The 24,018-nt window shown below is 38.4% G+C and overlaps 1 protein-coding gene and 1 pseudogene across 8 annotated transcripts in view; both read left to right on the top strand.

Annotated features, from left to right (window-relative positions):
* Nucleotides 1–24,018, top strand: part of LOC141546724 (UDP-glucuronosyltransferase 2B17-like) — a 75,672-nt gene that overhangs the window by 10,695 nt on the left and 40,959 nt on the right. For 3 of the 8 annotated variants that reach the window (XM_074274717.1, XM_074274715.1, XM_074274716.1), the window contains exon 2: nucleotides 1,068–1,735. The exons of 1 other annotated variant lie outside the window; for it this stretch is intronic. In XM_074274717.1, the coding sequence (XP_074130818.1) occupies nucleotides 1,102–1,735 (634 nt within the window). In that variant the 5' untranslated portion in view covers nucleotides 1,068–1,101. Of the gene's footprint in view, nucleotides 1–981; nucleotides 1,736–13,454; nucleotides 13,815–19,044; nucleotides 19,128–24,018 lie in introns of those variants that run through there. 4 more of the 8 variants (XM_074274720.1, XM_074274710.1, XM_074274721.1 and 1 more) reach the window with 4 other exon arrangements.
* LOC141546201 (UDP-glucuronosyltransferase 2B31 pseudogene) lies at nucleotides 3,247–4,063 on the top strand (annotated as a pseudogene).

Below are 24,018 nucleotides of genomic sequence, written 5' to 3'. Positions count from 1 at the left end.
CCTTATTGGTACATCTGGGATAATATGTTAAACAAATATGATTAAAAACCCTTCTGTTTGTTGACAACTTCTATTATCTTGATGGGAGCGTTTTTATGGCATGACTATTTGTACTTGATTTATGGAAATGTGCACTAGCAGCTGGATCTGTGGCATCCAGAGACTCCAGCCCTGAGGTACTAAGGTAAAGAGTTATTGGAAGCTAGGGACAAAGGTGATTGGAGAGAAATTATTTAACTTTTGCTCTAGAAGTGACTGTAGATAATATTTTAATACCCTATTCCTTTAAAAAAATGAATTGGAATTACTTTAAGAATCTGCAAGAAGCAACAGAAAAAGAATTGATCCTAGTCTCCTTTCCATATTACTTCCACACTAAGGAGCATTTCCCTTCTAAATAAATGATTTTGTGATAAACCAACAGCCTTACTAAAGGAAACAATAAATGGGGCCCAGGCATTTTAACATATCCTAAAGCAGTTTAGTAAAGAATATTCTTTGCAGCTAGAAGGTAGCTTAAAGAATATGAAATAAGAAGAACTATTACTCCGATCTGACTCAATTTTCTCAGCTACTTGTGGAAGTACAGTGCTTGTAACGTAGCTCATTTTGAAATCTAGTGATAATGAGGTTTAAGATACAATGAATTTATTGCAGAACAAAATCTGTATGTCTTTAAAGAATGAAGTAATATTAATATTTTTAAAGTGCTAATGTTTAAATTAGAGCAATTACAGTATTCTATGATTACTGCATAAATCACCAACAAATAATAGGGATATAAAACTTTGTGCAAAGTGGGGAATAAATAGGATACTAAACCTATACCATATATTCATTAATTCCTTACTTACTCAATGTCTCCTTGTATGTTATCTTACAACTAAAGTTTCCATGTTGGGACAAGAAATTTAGAAATGTAAGTTAAATTTTAACCTCCTGATGGTGATGGTCAATATAAGCAGAGACTCAGATGGAAAGAGCTCAGTAGTTTGTAAAGCAGGAATAAAGATGAGGTCCAAGAAGTGCATTTCAGCTCTTTGGCTGCTGCAGCTGGCTTGCTTTAGCGGGGGGCTTTGTGGGAAGGTCCTGGTATGGCCAATGGAGTATAGTCACTGGATCAATCTGAAGGCCATGTTGGATGGGCTCCTAGAGAGGGGCCATGAGGTGACTGTGCTGACACCCTCAGCTACTGTTTTTGTTGATCCAAGTGACTCACCCAGGCTCCATGCTGAGGTGTTCCCTGTGAGGATAAATCAAGAGGAGTTGGCGAAATTTTTTGAAACCTTTGTCACACTTTGGAGTTATGAATGGACAAAACGTTCACTTCTGGAGTATGGTGCAGCCATGCAAGACATGTTTTTCCAGTATTCAAGGCTGGTGAAACATCAGTGTGAGAGCGCCGTTATGAACAAAGACCTTATGGAGAGATTGAAGAAAGGCAGATATGAAGTTGTTCTTTCTGATGCTATGTATCCTTGTGCTGAGCTCATAGCAGAGATACTTGGAATTCCCTTCATTTATAGTTTGCGCGCTAGCATGGGCAATTATTTTGAAAAATACTGTGGAGGACTCCCATCCCCTCCTTCCTATGTGCCTGTCCCCCTGACAATATTGACTGACAAGATGACCTTTATGGAGAGGGTGAAAAATATGCTTTTCTACATTTACTTTGACTTTTGGTTCCAGAGTTTTGATGTGAAGGACTGGGACCAGTTTTACACTGATGTGCTAGGTAAGCCTGTGCTTTGCTCCTTGATTTTCATGTCAGACATGTTCAATAATGCCCTGATATTCTTATACATCTTAGGGTGAATCATGGGAACAATAGATTTATTTCCCTGTCATGTCCTTTCCCTCCTTTGATCTTTTACTGATTTAGCTAAGCAGGTTTGACTGTCCTGTCAATGGCACCTGGTTTTCCAAAGTAAAAGTTTTCCTTCCACTAGATGCTATTCCCAGAAACTTTCATCTAGCTAAGGATATTGTTTTGTTTTGTTCTGTTTGGAGTTTTAAAAATAAATATTGAAGTATAATAAATGATTAAGTCTTATTGGTGCATCTGGGACTCTACGTTAAACAAATATGATGACAAACCCTTCTGTTTGTCAGTCTCCCTATTGTTGACAAGTCCTTTTATTCTGACCTGAGTGTGTTTATGGCATGACTATTTGTACTTGATTGATCGAAATGCCTGCTAGTAGCTGGATTTGTGGCTTCCAGACAGACACTCCAGACTTTAGCTACTAAGGTCAAGGGTTATTGTAAGCTAGGAAAAAAGGCGAGTGGAGATAAATTATTTAACTTTTGCTTTAGAAGTGAGGGGCAGCTAGGTGGCACAGTGGATAGAGCAGCAGCCTTGAATTCAGGAGGACCCAAGTTCAAATCTTACTCAGACACCTGGATTTGTGACCCTGGGCAAGTCACTTAACTCCAGCCTCAGGAAAAATAAATAAATAAAAGAAGTGACTGTAGAGATTGTTTTAGCACCCTATTCCTTTTTTTAAAAAAACCAATTAGAGTTACTTTGAGAATCTGCAAGAAGTAAAAGAAAAAAATTGATCCTATTCTCCTTTCCATATTACTTCCACACTAAGGAGTACTACCCTTCTAAAGAAATGATTTTGTGATAAAGCTAAAACCCTAGCAAAGGAAGCAATAAATAGGCCACAGACAATTTAACATATCCTAAAGCATAACATATCCTATTCTTTAGTAAAGAATATTCTGTGCAGCTGGAAGGTAGCTTAAAGAATAAGAAATAAGCAGAATTTTTACTCCGATCTGACTCAATTTTCTCAGCTACTTGTGGAAGGACAGTGCTTGTAACGTAGCTCATTTTGAAATCTAATGGCAATGAGTTTAAGATACAATTAATTTATTTCAGAATAAAATCTGTATGTCTTTAAAGAATGAAGTAATATTAATATTAAAAGTGTTAATGTTTAAATTAGAGCAATTATATTATTCTAGCATCCCTGCATAAAGTACTAATAAATAATAGGGACATAAAACTTTGTGCAAATTGGGGACTTTAATACCAGCTAAGTATCTTCCTTGGATATTAAACCTGTGTCATGTATTCATTGATTTCTTACTTACTGAAGGTCTCCTTATACCTTACCTTAAGACTAAAGTCTCCATATTGGGACAAGAAATTTAGAAATGTAAGTTAAATTTTAACCTCCTTCTGGTGATGATCAATATAAGCAGAGACTCAGATGGAAAGAGCTCAGTAGCTTGTAAAGCAGGAATAAAGATGAGGTCCGAGAAGTGCATTTCAGCTCTTTGGCTGCTGCAGCTGGCTTGCTTTAGTGGTGGGCTTTGTGGGAAGGTCCTGGTATGGCCAATGGAGTACAGTCACTGGATCAATCTGAAGGCCATGTTGGATGAGCTCCTAGAGAGGGGCCATGAGGTGACTGTGCTGACACCCTCAGCTACTGTTTTGGTTGATCCAAGTGACTCACCCAGGCTCCATGCTGAGGTGTTCCCTGTGAGGATAAATCAAGAGGAATTGGCGAAATTTTTTGAAACCCTTATCACACTTTGGAGTAATGAATGGCGAAAACTTTCACCACTGGAGTATGGTGCAGCCATGCAAGACACAGCCTTCCAGTATTCAAGGCTGGTGAAACAGCAGTGTGAGAGCGCCGTTCTCAACAAAGACCTTATGGAGAGGTTGAAGAAAGGCAGATATGAAGTTGTTCTTTCTGATGCTGTTTGTCCTTGTGCTGAGCTCATAGCAGAGATACTTGGAATACCCTTCATCTATAGTCTGCGTTTCAGCATGGGCAGTTATTTTGAAAAATACTGTGGAGGACTCCCATCCCCTCCTTCCTATGTGCCTGTCCCCATGACAATATTGACTGACAAGATGACCTTTATGGAGAGGGTGAAAAATATGCTTTTCTACATTTACTTTGACTTTTGGTTCCAGAATGTTGATGTGAAGGATTGGGACCAATTTTACACTGATGTGTTAGGTAAGCCTGTGCTTTCCTTCTTGGTTTTCAAGTCAAAACTGTTCAGTAATGCCCTGACATCCTTATGCATCTTGGTGTGAATCATGGGAACAATAGGTTTACTTCCCTGCCATGCCCTTTCCCTCCTGTGATGTTTTACTGTTTTAGCTAAGCTGGTTTGCCTCTCCTGTCAATGGCACCTGGTTTTCCAAAGTAAAAGTTTTCCTTCTAGATTCTATTCTCAGAAACTCTTTAATCTAGCTAAGGATATCGTTTCCTTTTAGATTTTTTGGGTTTCTAAAAATAGGTACTGAAGTGTAATAAAACATTTAGCCTTCTTGGTACATTGGGGACAATATATTGGACAAATATGATTACAAACACTTGTTTTCTCAGTGTCCCTATTGTTGACACCTTCTTTTATCTTGACCTGAGCCTGGGTATGGCATGACTATTGGTACTTGATTTACGGAAATGTGCACTAGCAGCTGGATCTGTGGCATCCAGAGACTCCAGCCCTGAGCTACTAAGGTCAAGGGTTATTGGAAGGTAGGGACAAAGGTGATTGGAGATCAATTATTTAACTTTTGCTCTAGAAGTGACTGTAGAGATTGTTTTAGCACCCTACTCCTTTTTAAAAAATCAATTTAAGTTATTTTGAGAATCTGCAATAAGAAAAGAAAAAAATTGATCCCTATTCTCCTTTCCATATTACTTCCACACTAAGGAGCACTTCCCTTCTAAATAAATGATTTTGTGATAAACCTACAACCTTGCCACAGGAAGCAATAAATAGGCCATAGACAATTTAACATATCCTAATGCAGTTTAATAAAGAATATTCTTTGCAGCTGGAAGGTAGCTGAAAGAATAAGAAATAAGAAGAACTATTACTCCAAACTGACTCAATTTTCCCAGCTACTTGTGGAAGGACAGTGCTTGTAATGTAGCTCATTTTGAAATCTAGTGATAATGAGGTTTAAGATATAATGAATTTATTTCAGAACAAAATATATCTTTAAAGAATGAAGAAATATTAATATTTTAATAGTGTTAATATATAAATTAGAGCAATTACAGTATTCTAGGATCCCTGCATAAAGCACCAAAAAATAAGGGACATAAAACTTTGGGCAAATTGGGGACTTTAATACCAGCTAAGTATCCTCCTTGTATAATAAACCTGTGCCATATATTCCTTGCTCCTTACTTCCTCAAAGCCTCCTTATATTCATCTTAAAACCAAAGTCTCCATATTGGGACAAGAAATTTAGAAATGTATGTTAAGAGCAGCTAGGTGGTCCAGTGGATAGAATACCAGCCCTGAATTCAGGAGGACACAAGTTCAAATCTACACTCAGACAATTACTTCTTCCTAGCTGTGTGACCCTGGGCAAGTCACTTAACCCCAGCCTTCCAAAAAAAAAAAAAAAAAAAAATATATATATATATATATATATATATATATATATATATATATATATATATATATATACACATATAAGTTAAATTTTAACCTCTCCTGATGGTGATGATCAATATAAGCAGAGACTCAGATGGAAAGAGCTCAGTAGTTTGTAAAGCAGGAATCACCATCAGGTCCGAGAAGTGGATTTCAGCTATTTGGCTGCTGCAGCTGGCTTGCTTTAGCGGGGGGTTTTGTGGGAAGGTCCTGGTATGGCCAATGGAGTACAGTCACTGGATCAATCTGAAGGCCATGTTGGATGGACTCCTAGAGAGGGGCCATGAGGTGACTGTGCTGACACCCTCAGCTACTGTTTTGGTTGATCCCAGTCATTCACCAAGTTTTCATGTTGAAATTTTCCCTGTGAAGAGAAATCAAGAGAATTTGGCGATATTATTTGAAAACTTTGTCCCAATTTGGATTTATGAATGGCGAAAACTTCCACTAACAGCCTAGAGTAGAACCATGCAAGACTTTTTTTTGAAGACCTCAGGGGTGCTGAAACATCAGTGTGAGAGCGCTGTTCTAAATAAAGACCTTATGGAGAAATTGAAGAAAGGCAGATATGAACTTGTTCTTTCTGATGCTGTGTATTTTTGTGCTGAGCTCATAGCAGAGATACTTAGAATACTCTTCATTTACACTCTACACTTCAGCTTGGGCAATTACTATGAAATATACTGTGGAGGACTCCCATCCCGTCCTTCCTATGTGTCTGTCCCCCTGACAATATTGACTGACAAGATGACCTTTAAGGAGAGGGTGAAAAATATGCTTTTCTACATTTACTTTGACTTGTGGTTCCAGAATGTTGATGTGAAGGATTGGGACCAGTTTTACACTGATGTGCTAGGTAGGCTTGTGCTTTCTTCATTAGTTTTACTGTCAAACCTGTTCAGTAATACCTTGACATCCTTATACATCTTGGTGTGAATGGGTAGGACTTTAATGTATTAAAAAAAAAAATAAGTTGTTTTTTTTTAATTGCCATCAGATATGGAATATTTTGTGACAAAATAATTCCCTTCCCCAAAGAAACAAGAAAACTGCCATCTAAAAGTTACTAAATAATCTGAAGTTTGAATCTTTAGTCAAAACAGAAAAGTGGGATAATCAAGAATAATAAATCAAGGAATGAGCATAAAAGCATTTGTTTAGCACACTTAATGTGCAAAACACTGCTATGTTCTAGAGGATAAATACTAAAAAAAACCTTTTCTAGGACTGTATTAATGGTAGGAAAAATACAGATAAGTTTCAGTTTCAGTAGAAAGTCTTACAGAGGAATCCCTTCCAATGATCCTTGTGGGATTGAGAGATGGGACGGATAATGACAAAGCAAATGATAATACATCCTCTTAAAAGTTATTGCTACTGATAAAAAATAAATCCATGTCTCATGTTGAACAATCTGATAAGACTTTTGGGATGAGATCTTATTTTTTGAGGTCCTTAGTAACTGTGACTGTTGAGGAAGAAGAGATTATAAATCTTCTAGAAACAATTCCTAGGTTTGTTTTTGAATCATTTCATTCATGTCGACCCTTTGTGACCCCAGGTGGTATTTCCCCTCTCCTCCTTTCCCTTTCCCTTCTCTTCCTATCCCTTCTCTATCTTTCCCCTCCATTCCTCTCTTCTCCATTTCTTTCCCCTCTCCTCCCTTCCTTTCCCTTCTCTTCCTTTCCCCTCCTTTCCTTTCCCTTCCTTTCCCCTCTTTTCCCTTCATTTCTCTTCCATTCTCTTCCCTTTTCTCCCCTTGGATAATGAAAAGAAATATCTTAATATTTGATGGTCTTTAAAATAATCTATCTGATTTGCTCAGTCTAGTCATATTGAGTTCTAGGTTCAGAATGGAAATCTAGAATGCAAACCCTCTAATCTAAATTAACATTCTGTTCACTGCACCTCATGGGCTCCAAGAGAGGGTATAATTTGAAAAATTTCAAGCAGTCACTGGTGATGGTTCCATATATACTGCTACATCCCAGCAACAATAGGATAAAAATGGATCACTCAAGAGAGTTTTTAAAAGGTATATTTTTCAAGGTCAAAGAAGACAAAAAGAGCCTCCACCTTATTAGGTTTGGCAAAAAGGAGTCAGTGAACAGGGAGACTTTTTTCACTTCAGAAGTGAGCAGTAAGGAGGTGGCTATCAGGCAGTTAGACCATGTTATACTAATCATCTGTGGAGACGTATATGTTGTTCATGAAACATCTTATATTCTTACTGATAGAGAGAAACTGCCCAGACTATCCTCAACTACCCCAGATTACAGAATTCCTATTTCAAGTTCTTCTTTAGATAGACCCTAATGCTTTCCCAGAAACTGGCAGTGACTCCACAACAAACTGGGAAGTTTTGACTTTTGTTAGTACTTGACAGTGAAAAAAATGATGAGGAAATTGTTGTACAGACTAAAAAAGCCATTTGAATCATTTGAATCAAGACTACATTCCCAGAACTTATCCAAGGTCAGAGAACACTTGGTGTTAGTGAAAGCCATACAACAGTTATATGATTTTCCCAGGTGGTAAGATCATCCTAAGAGACAGTGTGTAAAGGATTGTTGCCAAGCTCAAAGCACCAACTGTCTGCTGGGTCTTAACTCTGGAAAACAGGATATCTCCTAATATTTTAGAATTCTGTGCAAAATTACCTACCAAACAGATGAAAAACATAAAGGGTTATTGAAGAACATGAAGCTAGGAGAGATGCTATATCCAGTAAAATCTGGTTACTCAATTTTCCTACCTCAAGAAAGAGATATCAGGATTTTGGAGTAAAAATCTATTATCAGGGGCAGCTAGATGGCACAGTGGATAGAGCACCAGCCCTGAATTCAGGAGGACACGAGTTCAAATCTGGTCTCAGACACTTAATGCTTCCTAGCTGTGTGACACTGGGCAAGTCACTTAACCCCAGACTCAGGGGAAAAAAAAAAAAAAAGAATCTATCATCAAACAAGAGAACACTCCTCCTATCTTTTGTAAGAAGCAATTTAGATTAACAAATTCATAAATGAGGATTCTGGGAAAATGGCATAGTACATCGGTAAATTTTAAGCTTTCATGATTTCCCCCACATTCAGAACAAATTTCTGCCTCAGAATTCTGAATATAGATGAAAAATCAAGAAGATCTGGGGTAGAACAGGTCCTCCTGATACTAGAATATCTGAAGGAAGATATTCCTAGGGATTAACCTGTCTAAAGTGCAAACATTTCCTTGCTAGCTAGCCAAGTGTAAACAGTTGGCTCTAAACGGGGAGCCCTCAGCTGTTGGTGTTGCTAGAACTTCAGCAGAAACCACAGAGACTTTCTCTTTTTGGATTGTTTGGAGAATCTGGCTCTGAATCCTGGACAAACTGAACCTCACCTGTTTGGGAATCTTAGTACCCACTATGGTGCTGGGTCACAGCCCTGAAGGAGAAGGAACAAGCACCCAATAAGTGCAGAAGCTGGAGGGCAGGGACACTGTTGGCTGGGATCAGTTGAAGGACAGTGGAGTTCTTGGTTTGGGGTTCCTGGTAGTGAAGACCTGAGGAGAAACTTGAGGCACCATCCCCCACCTCTGGATTAGAGGTATTTATGCTAATAATACTTGTTTAAAAAACTGAACCTCCTGGAGAACCTCCTTATTATGGGAACAGGAAAAATTGGGATTTGTATTCAGAGAAGGACACTGAAATTAAAAAAAAAAAAAAAAAAAAAAATCTTCTACCCTAAAGAGAAATGTGAAATGGCTCCATGCCTAGAGAGAATTTATAGAAGAATTCAAAAGAGTTTAGAAATCAAATGAGGCATGTGGGGGAAAAACTTAAAAAATAAAAACCATCCAAGAAAAATAAGAATATTATGAAAATAAAGTTAAGCAACTAAAAAAAGAGGAAATGAAATAACAGAGAAACTGAAGCAAGACAGAGATTAGGTTTTTAATATTTTAATAGTGGAGAATTTGGACTAGCCATAGCTGGTGAGCTAGGTAGAACTCTTGTCTCACAACATCCAGCAAAAAGCAAATAATCCCAGAGAGTTTTATAGGGCTCCAGCCATTAGGGAGACAAAGGTGGGGCAGATGGGGAGGGGGGGTTAACAGAACACTGGGTGAGTGGAAATTGCAGAAAAGGATAATAACTTTTCAATTCTGTTTGATTGGGGGTCAAAAAGGTGGTCAACAGAAGACAGAAATCTGAGGCAGGAGATAATCAGCTATTTAAGATAAGCCATCTGGAGTCTTATAACTCTTTAGAATGTGAGAGTGGTCAGATCTTTGAAGCCTCAATTCTGTTAGTCATAATGGGGTAAGGAAAGGGGGATGGTCACCATGGAAACTGAGGGAGGGAAACTGAGGTATTACAGTACAAAGTCTCAAAGATAAAAATAACTCTTTGAAAATTAGAAGTGGACAAGGGGAAACCAGTGAAGTTATGAAAGACCAAGAAATAACAGATTATAAAGAATGAAAAAAACAGAACAGTATGTGAGACATTAAAAAGAAAAACAGATCTAGAGAAAAATCAAGAATAAAAAATATAAGAATAATTGGACTTCCTGAAAGTTGCGATAAAAAAAATAATGTTGACACAATAATGCAAGAAAAAAATCCAAGAAAATTGTCCGGCAGTTATAGAATATGAGAGGAAAGTAGAAATTAAAAAAATCTACTGATCATGCCCTCAATGAGATCCTCTGTGGAAAACACATAGGAATATTATTGACAAATTTCAAAATCCCCAGATCAAAGAGAAAATTTTGCAAGAATCAAGAAAAAACTTTAAATATACTGAAGGTACAATGAGATTTGTATAAGACTGAGAAGTCACAATAAAAGATCACATGTACTGTAATCATAGCTACCAATGATCAAAAGAACTAGGCTAGTGTTTATATTCAGCAAAATTAACTCATACTGAATGAGAAAAAATGGACGTTCAGTGAACTTGCAGATTTTCAGGGCTTTCTATTAACAAAACCCAAACTTAATAGAAAATTTAACATATAAGAGCCAATATCAAAGATCAATTTCAAACAACTCAGATGGACAAATTATTTTTTTTACGTGGGAAATATATACACCATATGTTTAAGACTGATATCAACATTAGGGTAGTTCAAAAGAAATATTGAGACAGAGTTAAAGTAAAAGTAGTAATCACATTATGCATATGAGTTGCAGAGAAGCATTAGAGGGGGAAGGTGGGCTTGAAATTCTGAAAACCTATTCACATTACAAATGAGTTAAATAGGCAACACTACATATATATCCAAGGGTATAGCAACCTTCCAAATCCACAAAGAAATAAGGGGGGAAGGAAGCAAAAGGTGAAGGAAGAAGATAATGGAGAATGCATAGGTGGTGGAAGCTTAAGTAATAGCAAGGGAAGTTGAGGAGTAGAACTAAAGCAAAGTGTCAGCAGGAATAGGAAATATGTGTCTGTACTTTGGGGGGAGCGGCCGGAATGTGTCTCTATGTGTATGTATAAATTGACTGATGTATACATAAATATATCCTTTCATAGCCATAGCCTGGTTTGGGGTAGAGGGGGAGAAGAAAAGAGAAAAAAGGGAATAAAATCAAAAAAGTTTTGAGTAGAGAACAAAAGAACAATTTACAAGGAAGTAAAGAAAAGATGGGCTCATGTTCTTCTACTAATATATGCACATACTTTCTTGAACTGGTAATTTGTGATTATATATTTTCAGTTCTCCTCAGTGAACTTCTGGGCACATGACAATATTTTCTTTTGTTTGTATTCTTTTTCTGTTTTTCTTCTTTTTTTTCTGTTTTTATTAATTTTAAAAAAGTTGATAAATATCGATTCAGATCAGGTCAACTGAGAACACATACAGATGAGAAGTAGGTAAGGGGTACCTAAAAGAAATTAGGGTTAATTGAGGCCTAGTGGCAGGTTCGGGGTACAGGAAGTCAAAGAGAGTTCCCCTTGCAACCCCTTTGGATTTGGCTCAAGGATACAGAGTTAAATGAAGTCTAGTAGTGGTGCAAGAGTTCTCTGTAAAGGAATTTACAGACCCGAAAACCCAGATTAACAAAAGAGCTTTATTGTGGGGTTTGGAAGTAAGGTTAAAGGTAGAAAAACACCAGGGCCAGGGCTAACACCAGTGGGCAGGAACCCTTGGCATAGCCAGCATAAGGATGCCACGTTTGGGGCTCTTGCCAAGAGTGGACTCCAGTTTCCCTCTTTTATACTGGGGGCTTTTGGTAAGGGGCCCATGGGTGGAGTCCCAGGTTGGCTCAAATTTGAATAGAATTCAATGGGTTTTTAGATAAGGAACTGTGTGTGCTGGGGGTGGGGGTTGGGGAAACCTGAGCAGATCATTAGAATGGAGGCTGGGACAGCCCAAGTTAGCTCAGATCCAATGGGGGCTGGGAGAGCCTCACATATCTCCCATTGAAATTCATGGGGGCTGGGAATCAGAAAGGAATCTTAACCCACATCAATACCAAAGTTGTGAAAAATAGGCTTTATATTTCATCTCTTTGAGTTAAATCGCCTTAAATTTTTAGGCATACAACCCTAAACCCTAAAGGGGTTCTGGACTTCAGGGTAGAGGTAAACACAGTAGAACAAGAAATGTGAAACAATATGATCATTTCCAACAGTAGGAGTGCCATTGAAAAGTATCTGAGAACTCAATAACATTAAGTTAAATTGTAGAAATTTCTGCTAAAATATCAAGTACTGCTCCAACAAGAGATTATTGATAATGAGATCATTTGGGATGTTCAGAAGAACCTGTTCTTTTTTCTTTCAGTCATGGAAACTATTATATCGCAGATCACAGTCAGTTGTCCATAAACAGTGGTCCTCAAACTTTTTAAATAGGGCCCAGTTCACTGTCCCTCAGACTGTGGAAGGGCCTGACTATAGTAAAAACAAAAGCTCACACTCTGTCTCCGCCCCTCAGCCCATTGGCCATAACCGTGCAGGCCACACAAAGCCCTCAGCGGCCTCATCTGGCCCACAGGCTGTAGTTTGAGAACCCCTGCTGAAGACCATGGGCAGCATGATAATCACTAGGAAGAATATCAGACCCTGATCTGAAAAGCCACAAGAAATGGAGAGCTTTAGGAAGCTCTTCCGATGGGAATTCCTCAAGTAGGATCCAAAATTGGACTCCTTGTGATCCCTACCACATCAACTCAGCAAAACCAGCTGAGGAATGTCCTGATGTCAAGGTATTAGGAGACAGTCTGTTTTCCAGACCTAAGGCCCAACAAGCAGTCTGTGTCCTGGGACAGGTATAACAACAATCCTTTGCATTCACTCTCAAAATGATCTTATGCTCTGGGAAAATCATATAATTATTGTTTGACTTTGACTAGTACAAGTGTTCTCTTGGCTTGGACAAATTCTGGGAATGAAATCTTGATATAACTCAAACTTGTCATATTGGAGCTGTTATCCCTCAATATCAAAGCTACAATTTATTGAGCAACCATTGATATGAGTTTGGAGATCTCCCCACACTGCCTCAGGTCCTCCCACAAGGGGCAGGGCTGTGGTATAAGTGGCTAATTTCCCTCCTTGTTTGCAAGCTGTTTCCTTCACTTTGAAATTAAGCTGCTTTTTGATTCCTGACTGTTCTTGTCTCTGGCCTGCTCAGCTGGGGTTCAGCCATCCACAAGTTGGAGACCAGTCTGCTCTGGTTACCACTGGCAAATAATTACTGACCCACTTTTCCAGCGACTTCTGGGAGGACACTGCTTGTAAGGTAGCTCATCTGGAGATGCAATGGCAAAGAGGTTTAAGATACATTGAATTTATTTCAGAAGAAAATCTGCATGTCTTTAAAGAATGCAATAGTATTAACATCTATATAGTGTTGATATTTAAAGCAGAGCAATTAAAGTCTTCTATGCTCTCTGGTTAAATTATCAATAAACAATAAGGCTATTAGACTGTGTGCAAATGGGAGACGTTAATACCAGCTAAGTATCCTCCATGCACACTAAAGCTAGGCCCTATATTCATTGATTCTTTACCTATTCAAGGCCTCCTTATATCCTATCTTGAAACTAAAGGTTCCTTATTTGGATAAGGAATTTAGAGATATAAGTTAAATTCTGAGCTCCTTGTTGCTTACACCATAACCAGGACTCATACTGGAAAGAGCTCAGTACTTTGTAAAGCAGGAATAACGATGAGGTCCGAGAAGTGGATTTCAGCTCTTTGGCTGCTGCAGCTGGCTTGCTTTAGCAGTGGGCTTTGTGGGAAGGTCCTGGTATGGCCAATGGAGTACAGTCACTGGATCAATCTGAAGGCCATGTTGGATGAGCTCCTAGAGAGGGGCCATGAGGTGACTGTGCTGACACCCTCAGCTACTGTTTTGGTTGATCCAAGTGACTCACCCAGGCTCCATGCTGAGGTGTTCCCTGTGAGGATAAATCAAGAGGAGTTGGCGAAATTTTTTGAAAATTTTATCACACTTTGGACTTATGAATGGCGAAAACTTTCACCATTAGCCTATGGTGCAGCCATGCAAGACTTTTTTTTCCAGTATTCAAGGCTGGTGAAACAGCAGTGTGAGAGCGCCGTTATGAACAAAGACCTTATGGAGAGATTGAAGAAAGGCAGATATGAAGTTGTTCTTTCTGATGCTATGTATCCTTGTGCTGAGCTCATAGCAGAGATACTTGGAATACCCTTCATCTATAGTCTACGATTCAGCATGGGCAATACATATGAAAAATACTGTGGAGGACTCCCATCCCCTCCTTCCTATGTGCCTGTCCCCCTGACAATATTGACTGACAAGATGACCTTTATGGAGAGGGTGAAAAATATGCTTTTCTACATTTACTTTGACTTTTGGTTCCAGAATTTTGATGTGAAGGACTGGGACCAGTTTTACACTGATGTGCTAGGTAAGCATGTGCTTTCTTCATTGATTTTCATGTCAAACCTCTTCAATAATGCCCTGACATCCTTATGCACCTCAGTGTGAATGGGTGGGACTTTAATGTTATGAAAAACAATCAGTTATTTTTATTGAAATCCGACTTGGAATGGTTTGTGACAAAAATCATTCTCTTGTCCAAAGAAATACAGAAATGGACATCTAAGTTACTAAATAATTTTAACTTTGGATCCTAAATGAAAATAGAAAGTCCGCATAATAAGAATAATAAATCATTGATTTATAAAAACACCTGTTAAGCACATTGTGTGTGGAAAACACTGTTCTGTCTTCTGGCATATAAATAGAAAAGCAAGACCACTTTTTTCTTTCCAGGAATATATCAATGGGGGAAACAATATACATAGTAAGTTTTCATTTAGTGCGATTGCTGGGTGGGTAGGATAGTGACAAAGCAAATGATAATAAATCTTTCATGTTAATCACTACTGATAAAAAAAAATACATATCTCCTATTAGATGACGTGATGAGACTTTGGGGATGAGATCTTATTTTTGAGGTCCTTAGTAGCTGTGACCCTTTAGGAGGCAGAGATTATAACTCTTCTGGAAGCAGTTCCTAGGTTTATTGTTTAGTCATTTCATTCATGTCCAACTCTTTGAGACCCCAGTTGGGATTTTCTTTGCAAAAATACCAAAGTGGTTTATTTTTTTCCTTCCTCATTTTACAAATGAGGAAACTGAGGTAAACAGAGTTAAGTGGCTTACCAGGGTCCTACAGCTAGTAAGAGACTGAGGCTAGACACATCCCTTCTCTTCCTTTCCCTTACTTTCTCTTCCCTTCTCTTCCCTTGGATAATGAAAAGAAATCTCTTAATATCTGATGATCTTTAAAATCATCTGCTCTGATTTGCTCATTCTGTTCTTATTGAGTGTAGATTTAGAATGCAAACTCTCTAACCTAATTTAGCATTCTGTTCACTGCCCCTCATGGGCTCCAAGAGAGAGTATAATTTGAAAAGCTTCAAGCAATGGCTGGTGAGGGTTCCATATATACTGCTACATGCCAGCAACAATAGCATAAAAATGGATTAGACAAGAGAGCTTTGAAAAGGCATATTTTTTCAAGGTCAAAGAAGACAAAAAGAGCCTTCAGCTTATTAGGTTTGGCAAAAAGAAGTCAGTGGACAAGGAGACTTTTTTTCACTTCAGAAGTGAGCAGTAAGGAGGTTGCTATCAGGTAGTTAGCCAATGTTATGGTAATCATCTGTGGAGACGTATATGTTGTTCATGAAATATCTTATATTTCTACTGACAGAGAGAAACTTTCCGGGCTATCCCAAGCTACCCCAGATTATAGAATTCCCGTTTCAAGTACTTCTTTAGATAGACCCTAAATGCTTTCACAGAAACTGGAAGTAACTTCACAACAAAATGGAGAGTTTTGATACTTCTTTGTAGCTTGAAAATCCAAAAAGAAATGAAGAGAAACTTGTTTTACAATCTAAAAAATCATTTGAGTCACATCAAGGCTATATTCCCAAAACTTGTCCAAGGTTAGATAACACTTGGTGCTAGTCAAAGCAATACATCAGTTATACCATTTTCCCAGATGGTGACATTGACCTAAGAGAGAGTGTATAAAGGACTGTTGCCAAGCTCAAAGCACCAGCTGCCTGCTTAATCTTAACTCTGGAAAACAGGATATTTCCTAATATTTTTAGAGTTCTGTGCAAAATTACCTATCAAATAGATGAGAAAATATAAGGATTATTGAAGAACATGAAGCTAGGAGAGATTCCTTAGTAAGTAAAATTAGGTTGCTCAATTTTCCTATCTCAAGAAAGAGAGATCAGTATTTTGGAGCAAGAATCCATCATCAAACAAATCCATCATTCTTCTATCTCCTGGAAGAAGTGATTTAGATTAAGACGTCCATAAATTTTGATGCAGGTCATATCAGCTGAGAACCCACACCAAAGTTATCAAAAAAAAAAAAAAAGATTTCATATTCTACATCTTTAAGAATCTATTGCAAATCTTCACATTATTGTCATTATACTTCTATCTACTATCTACAGGCACAAGGTGGCTACTAGAATGCTTTAATTGAATACTTAAGACCATTCTGTGGGGGCATGCATGAGTAGAATATTTTTGTGAGTTTTTAAAAGACTCCTTGTCATTTTGTAGTAGCTAGAAATACCATTTCAAGTCTTTAAGCATACAAGCTTAAACCCTAAAGGGGTTCTGGACTTCAGGTTATGGCTTAACCCAGTAGAACAAGAAATATGAGCCAATATGATTATTTCCAACAATATGAATGCCATTGAAAGGTATCTGAAAACTCAGTAACAGTAAGCTAAGTTGTAGAAATTTCTAAGAGAATATCAATTACTTCTACAACAAGAGATTATTAATGAGATCATTTGGGATGTTTAGAAGAGCCTATTCCTCATTCTTTCAATCATGAAATCTATTACATGCCATGTGACAGCCAGTTGTCCATGAACTCAGGCAGCATGATTTATGAGATATGAGAATTGAGGGTAAGAAATCCTCTCTAGGTGATGTTGCAGATCCCTTGTGAAAGAACTGGCAAACCTGAAGTCTGTGGCAAAAGGGGATTTATTTTCACTAGGAAGACAGCTTTCTTAGTGGGCAAGGTCCTGACAGAACTATTGCAAAGGTGAGTTAACATTGAGAAGAAAATACATTCATTAATGGGTAAAATCCTTTAGGACTTAGCAAAGATTCAGGGTACAGAGTTGCCTTGCCTTTTATTAGCTTTCTCGGGTTTGAGGCTTTTTTGATCTTTGGATGAATCTGAGATACTGATTTTCAATTCATTTCAATTCAAAATTGAATGAGATTACTTATCTTGGGAGTTTCCTTTATGGACATAAGGATGTGCCCCTCCTAGAGGAGGGGTTTGAGACCCTGAATCACCTTTCTCCACAGTTTAAAGGGGGCACAGTTCACATCAGGGCCTCTCCAACCCCTCCCCACAAAAGATTTCATTTTTATGAGATAATCACTAGGAAGAATATCAGACCCTGATCTGAAAAGCCACAAGAATTGGAGAGGTTTAGGAAGATCTTCCAACAGGAACTCCTCCAATAGGATCAGAATTTGGACTCCTTGCGATCCCTACCACACAACTCAACAAGACCAGCTGAGGAATTAAGGGGGTTCTAGTGGCAGTCAGTGGGTTGGGGGAATCCCCTTTTGGTCAGCTCAGGTCCTACATGGAAAGAATTCATGAAACTGAAGAGTTTTAGGTAGAAAAAAAGGAAGTTTATTGTTGGAGGAGAAGTCACCTTTGCAAAGAGACTGACTTCCTAGTGGCAAAGTCCTATTAGGGAAAAAAAGACTGGTATTGAGAAGAGAATGTCTTCACAGCTGGCAGGGTCCTGGCAGCTATGCCAAAGAGGCAAAGTGTACTACTTTGGACATTTTGCAAAGAAGTGAGTTTTAAATTGCCCTTTAATAGGGAATCTTGAGGCTCAGGTTTCAGATTAAAAGAAAGCCAGTGCCCCCAGGCCTAGAAACATGGAGTTTCAAGAAACTCATAGTTTCAGATTCAGATCTGCCAAAGGAATTTGAAGGGGTATCCAGCTATCAATGGGGGTGATTTGCCTTAAAAAGGCCCAGACTGAGAAATATGCTCTCTCATAGACTCTCTAGAATCTGGGAAACCCCAATCTCTGTTCTTTTGAAAATCAAAAGGATTTTGAATTTCAGACTAATAATATTACAGATTAAAGGGAACACAATTTCTCACCCCAATCAAGATATCCTGATGTCAAGGTATTAGGAGACAGTCTGTTTGCCAGACCTAAGGCCCAACAAGCAGTCTGTGTCCTGACACTGGTATAACAACAATCCTTTGCATTCACCCTCAAAATGATCTTATGCTCTGGGAAAATCATATAACTACTGTTTGACGTTGACTAGTACAAGTGTTCTCTAGGCGTGGAAAAGTTCTGGGGATGAAGCCTTGATACAACTCAAACTTGACATAGTGTACCTGTTACCCCTCAATATCAAAGCTACAATCTATTGAGGAACCCTTGATATGAGTATGGACATCCCCCACAGCTTCGGTTCCTCCCACAAGGGGCAGGGCTGTGGTACAAGTGGCTAATTTCCTCCTTGTTTGCAAGCTGTTTCCTTCACTTTGAAATTAAGCTGCTTTTTGATTCCTGACTGTCCTTGTCTCTAGCCTGCTCAGTTTGGGTTCAGCCATCCACAAGTTGGAGACCACTCTGCTCTGGTTACCACTGGCAAATAATTACTGACCCACTTTTCCAGCGACTTCTGGGAGGACACTGCTTGTAAGGTAGCTCATCTGGAGATGCAATGGCAAAGAGGTTTAAGATACATTGAATTTATTTCAGAAGAAAATCTGCATGTCTTTAAAGAATGCAATAGTATTAACATCTATATAGTGTTGATATTTAAAGCAGAGCAATTAAAGTCTTCTATGCTCTCTGGTTAAATTATCAATAAACAATAAGGCTATTAGACTGTGTGCAAATGGGAGACTTTAATACCAGCTAAGTATCCTCCATGCACACTAAAGCTAGGCCATATATTCATTGACTCCTTACCTACTTAAGGCCTCCTTATATTCTATCTTGAAACTAAAGGTTCCTTATTTGGATAAGGAATTTAGAGATATAAGTTAAATTCTGAGCTCTTTGTTGCTAACCAGGACTCATACTGGAAAGAGCTCAGTATTTTGTAAAGCAGGAATAACCATGAGGTCCGAGAAGTGGATTTCAGCTCTTTGGCTGCTGCAGCTGGCTTGCTTTAGTGGTGGGTTTTGTGGGAAGGTCCTGGTGTGGCCAATGGAGTACAGTCACTGGATCAATCTGAAGGCCATGTTGGATGATCTCCTAGAGAGGGGCCATGAGGTGACTGTGCTGACACCCTCAGCTACTGTTTTGGTTGATGCCAATAATTCACCCAGGCTCCATGCTGAGGTGTTCCCTGTAACGGTAAATCAAGAGGAGTTGACAAATTTTTTTGAAAACTTTATCACACTTTGGAGTAATGAATGGCAAAAACTTCCACCACTGAAGTATGCTGCAGCCATGCAAGACACAGTCTTCCAGTATTCAAGGCTGGTGCAACAGCAGTGTGAGAGCGCCGTTCTCAACAAAGACCTTATGGAGAGATTGAAGAAAGGCAGATATGAAGTTGTTCTTTCTGATGCTGCTTGTCCTTGTGCTGAGCTCATAGCAGAGATACTTGGAATACCCTTCATCTATAGTCTACGCTTCAGCTTGGGCAATTACTATGAAATATACTGTGGAGGACTCCCATCCCCTCCTTCCTATGTGCCTGTCCCCATGACAATATTGACTGACAAGATGACCTTTATGGAGAGGGTGAAAAATATGCTTTTCTACATTTACTTTGACTTTTGGTTCCAGAATTTTGATGTGAAGGACTGGGACCAGTTTTACACTGATGTGCTAGGTAAGCCTGTGCTTTCTTCATTCGTTTTCTTGTCACACCTGTTCAGTAATGCCCTGACATCCTTATGCATCAAACCTGAAATAGTTTATGACAAAATCATTCTCATGTCCAAAGAATTATAAAAATTGACATCTAAAAGTTAATAAATAATCTTAAATTTGAATCCTAAGTGAAAATAGAAAAGCAGGATAACAAGAATAGTAAGTCAATGAACCAGCATAAAAACACTTGTTAAGCATGTTGTATGTGCAAAATACTGTGCTGTGTTCTGGGGTATAAGTAGAAAAGCAAGACCACTTTTTTTCTCACCAGGAGTATTTCAATGGGAAAAAATACACATAGTAAGTTTTGATTGAGTGGGACTGAGGGTTGGGGAGGATAGTGTCGAAGCAAATGATAATTTATCCTCTTTAATGTTATTGCTACTGATAAAAATTAAATTCACAACTCACATTGAATGATCTGATAGGAATTTGGGGATGAGATGCTACTTTTTGATGTCTTTAGTAACTGTGACCCTTGAGGAGGCAGGGATCATAGCTCTTCTGGAAGCAGTTCCTAGGTTTATTCCTTCATGTCCAACTCTTTGAGACCCCAGTTGGGATTTTCTTTGCAAAAATACCAAAGTGGTTTATTTTTTCCTTCCTCATTTTACAAATGAGGAAACTGAAGTAAATAGAGTTAAGTGGCTTAACCAGGGTCCTATAGCTAGTAAGAGACTGAGGCTAGACACATCCCTTCTCTTCCTTTCCTTCCCTTACTTTCTCTTCCCTTCTCTTCCCTTGTCTTCCCTTGGATAATGAAAAGAACTCTCTTAATATCTGATGATCTTTAAAATCATCTGCTCTGATTTGCTCATTCTATTCTTATTGAGTGTAGATTTAGAATGCAAACTCTCTAACCTAATTTAGCATTCTGTTCACTGCCCCTCATGGGCTCCAAGAGAGAGTATAATTTGAAAAGCTTCAAGCAGTGGCTGGTGAGGGTTCCATATATACTGCTACATCCCAGCAACAATAGCATAAAAATGGATTAGACAAGAGAGCTTTGAAAAAGCATATTTTTCAAGTTCAAAGAAAACAAAGGAGCCTTCATTTTAATAGGTTTGGCAAACAGGAGGTTGGTGGACAGGGAGATTTTTTTCATTTCAGAAGTGAGCAGTAAGGAGATTACTATCAAGCAGAGTGAGATCATGTTATGGTAATCATCTGTGGAGATATATATGTTGTTCATGAAATATGTTGTATATCTACTGACAGAGAGAAACTGTCCAGGCTATCCTAAACTACCCCAGATGACAGAATTCCTGTTTCAAGTACTTCTTAGATAGACCCTAAATGCTTTCACAGAAACTAGAAGTGACTTCACAACAAAATGGGGAGTTTTAACCCTTCTCAGTACCTGAAAATCCAAAAAGAAATGATGAGAAAATTGTTTTACAGGCTAAGATACCATTTGAGTTGTATCAAGGCTACATTTGCAGAACTTGTCCAAAGTCAGAGAATACTAGGTGCTAGTCAAAGCCTTATAATAGTTATATAATACAGGTGAGTACAAAGGATTATTGCCAAGCTCAAAGCACCGAATGCCCACAGGGCCTTGAATCTGGAAAACAGGATATCTACTAATATTTTTAGAGTTCTACTAAACAGATGAGAAAACATAAGGGTTATTGAAGAATATGAAGGTAGGAGAGATTCCTTATCTACTAAAATTAGGTTGCTCAACTTTCCTAACTCAAGAAAGAGAGATCAGTATTTTGGAGCAAGAATCGATCATCAAGCAAATTCATCATTCTTCTATCCTCTGGAAGAAGTGATTTAGATTAAGAAGTCCATAAATTTTTGGTTTCACACACATATATTGTATTAATGATATACTGTAACACATTAAATATGTATGGGATAGCCTGTCATCTAAGGGAAGGAATAGAGGGAGGGAGGGGAAATTTGGAAAAATGAATACAAGGGATAATGTTATAAAAAAAAATTGCTCATGCATATGTACTGTCAAAAACATTATAATTATAAATTAATTTAAAAAAAGAAAAGAAAAAAGAAACTTAAAAAAATGCATAAATTTTATTGCAGGTCATGTCAGCTGAGAACCCAGACCAAAGTAACCAAACATAGGAATTTATATTCCACCCCTTTGAGTAACTGTTGCAGATCTTCAGACTATTTGTGTTACAATACTTTCATCATACCATACACACAAAGTGGCTAGTAAAATGCTTCAATTCAATTCTTAACACCATTCTGTATGGGGCATGCCTTAATAGAATATTTTTGTGAGTTTTTTAAAGAGTCCTTGTCATTTTGTAGTAGCTAGAAATACCATTTCAAGTCTTTAAGCATACAAGCTTAAACCCTAAAGGGGTTCTGGACTTCAGGGTACGGGTAAATCCAGTAGAACAAGAAATGTGAAACAATATGATCATTTCCAACAGTACGAGTGCCATTGAAAAGTATCTGAAAACTCAGTAACAGTAAGCTAAATTGCAGAAATTTTTAGGAGAATATCAATTACTGCTAGAACAAGAGATTAATGTTAATGAGATCATTTGAGATGTTCAGAAGAAGCTGTTCCTCTTTATTGCAGTCATGGAACCTGTTGTCCATAAACTCAAGACCATGGGCAGCATGATAATCATTAGAAGGAATATCAGACCCTGATATGGAAAGCCACAAGAAATGGAGAGGTTTAGGAAGTTCTTCCAACAGGAACTCCTCCAATAGGATCAGAAATTGGACTCCTTGCGATCCCTACCATACAACTCAACAAGACCAGCTGAGGGATGCCCTGATGTTAAGATATTAGGACACAAGTCTATTTTCCAGACCTAAGGCCCAACAAGCAGTCTGTGTCTGAGACTGGTATAAGAACAATCCTTTGCATTCACCCTCAAAATGATCTCACGCTCTGGGAAAATCATATAATTACTGTATGACTTTGACTGGTATTAGGTGTTCTATGAGCTTGGACAAGTTCTAGGAATGAAGCCTTGATATCACTCAAATTTGTCATATTGTAGCTGCTACCCCTCAATATCAAAGCTACATTTCACTGATCAACCCTTGTTATTGAAGAGGTTTGGGTTGTATCCCCAAATGATGAGGTTTGGCCCAGGGTCCCCTTGATTTCCCTAGCATTTGTCATAGGGCAGGGAGTTGAGGGAAACCCTTTGGTCGGTGCAGAGATTCTTCACAAAGGAATTCCAAAGCTGAAAAGCTAGACTGGTTAAAAGAAGCTTATTATTGGCATTGGGAAGTCAGACTTTGCTAGGAAGACTGAATTCCTTGGTGACACAGTCCTGACAGAGGGATATAACATTTTTAGCAGAAAAATCCTATCCTAGCAGACCAAGTGAATAAGGTCCTGTTAGAGAAATAAAGAGATAAAGAAAGAGAGTAACACTGGAGAAAATATCATTTCAGCAGACAGAGGGTTGCAGTTTATGCCAAGGAGAGAGAGAGGATCTGTAGCATGGCATGTTAGATCTTCTGTGAGGAGTGAGCACCAAGTTGCATTTTTTATAATTTAAAACTTGGCTAGAAGCTGGGAGCAGCTATTGATGGGGGCTGGGAGCAGTTTGAGCTGGAAGCAGAATAGAAAATATTGGAATTGAATGAGTGTCTCTGGGCTAATTTCGAACTCAATAAGGTTAGGAGTGGTCCCACCCAGATGACAAAATGAAAACCACTTTACCTTGATTCCCTGGAGAGGGTCTCTCAGGGGAGAGTTTAGAGTTCTCCCCCCAAAATCAGAAACAAAGAGAAAGAGTTTCAGGTCTCCCCTCCTCATCAAGTGTGGAAATCCTTCCCCACACTGCCTCAGGCTCTCCCACAAGGGGCAGGGCTGTGGTACAAGTGCCTATTTTCCCTCCCTGCTTGCAAGATGTTTCCTTCACATTGAAATTAAGCTTCTTTTTGATTCCTGACTGTTCTTGTCTCTAGCCTGCTCAGTTTGGGTTCAGTCATTCATAAATTGGAGACCAGTCTGCTCTGGTTACCACTGACAATTAATTACTGACCACCTTTTCCAGCGACTTCTGGGAGGACACTCAGTGTAAGGTAGCTCATCTGGAGATGCAATGGCGAAGAGGTTTAAGATACATTGAATTTATTTCAGAAGAAAATCTGTCTGTCTTTAAAAAATAAAATAAAATCTGCATATCTTTAAAGAATGAAATAGTATTAATATCTATATAGTGTTGATACTTAAA

Source organism: Sminthopsis crassicaudata, chromosome 6 (assembly GCF_048593235.1).
Source record: "Sminthopsis crassicaudata isolate SCR6 chromosome 6, ASM4859323v1, whole genome shotgun sequence".
In the NCBI taxonomy this organism is placed as follows: Eukaryota; Metazoa; Chordata; class Mammalia; order Dasyuromorphia; family Dasyuridae; genus Sminthopsis; species Sminthopsis crassicaudata.
Note: the sequence above shows the minus strand (reverse complement) of the source record. Positions and strands in the feature narration are given on the sequence as shown.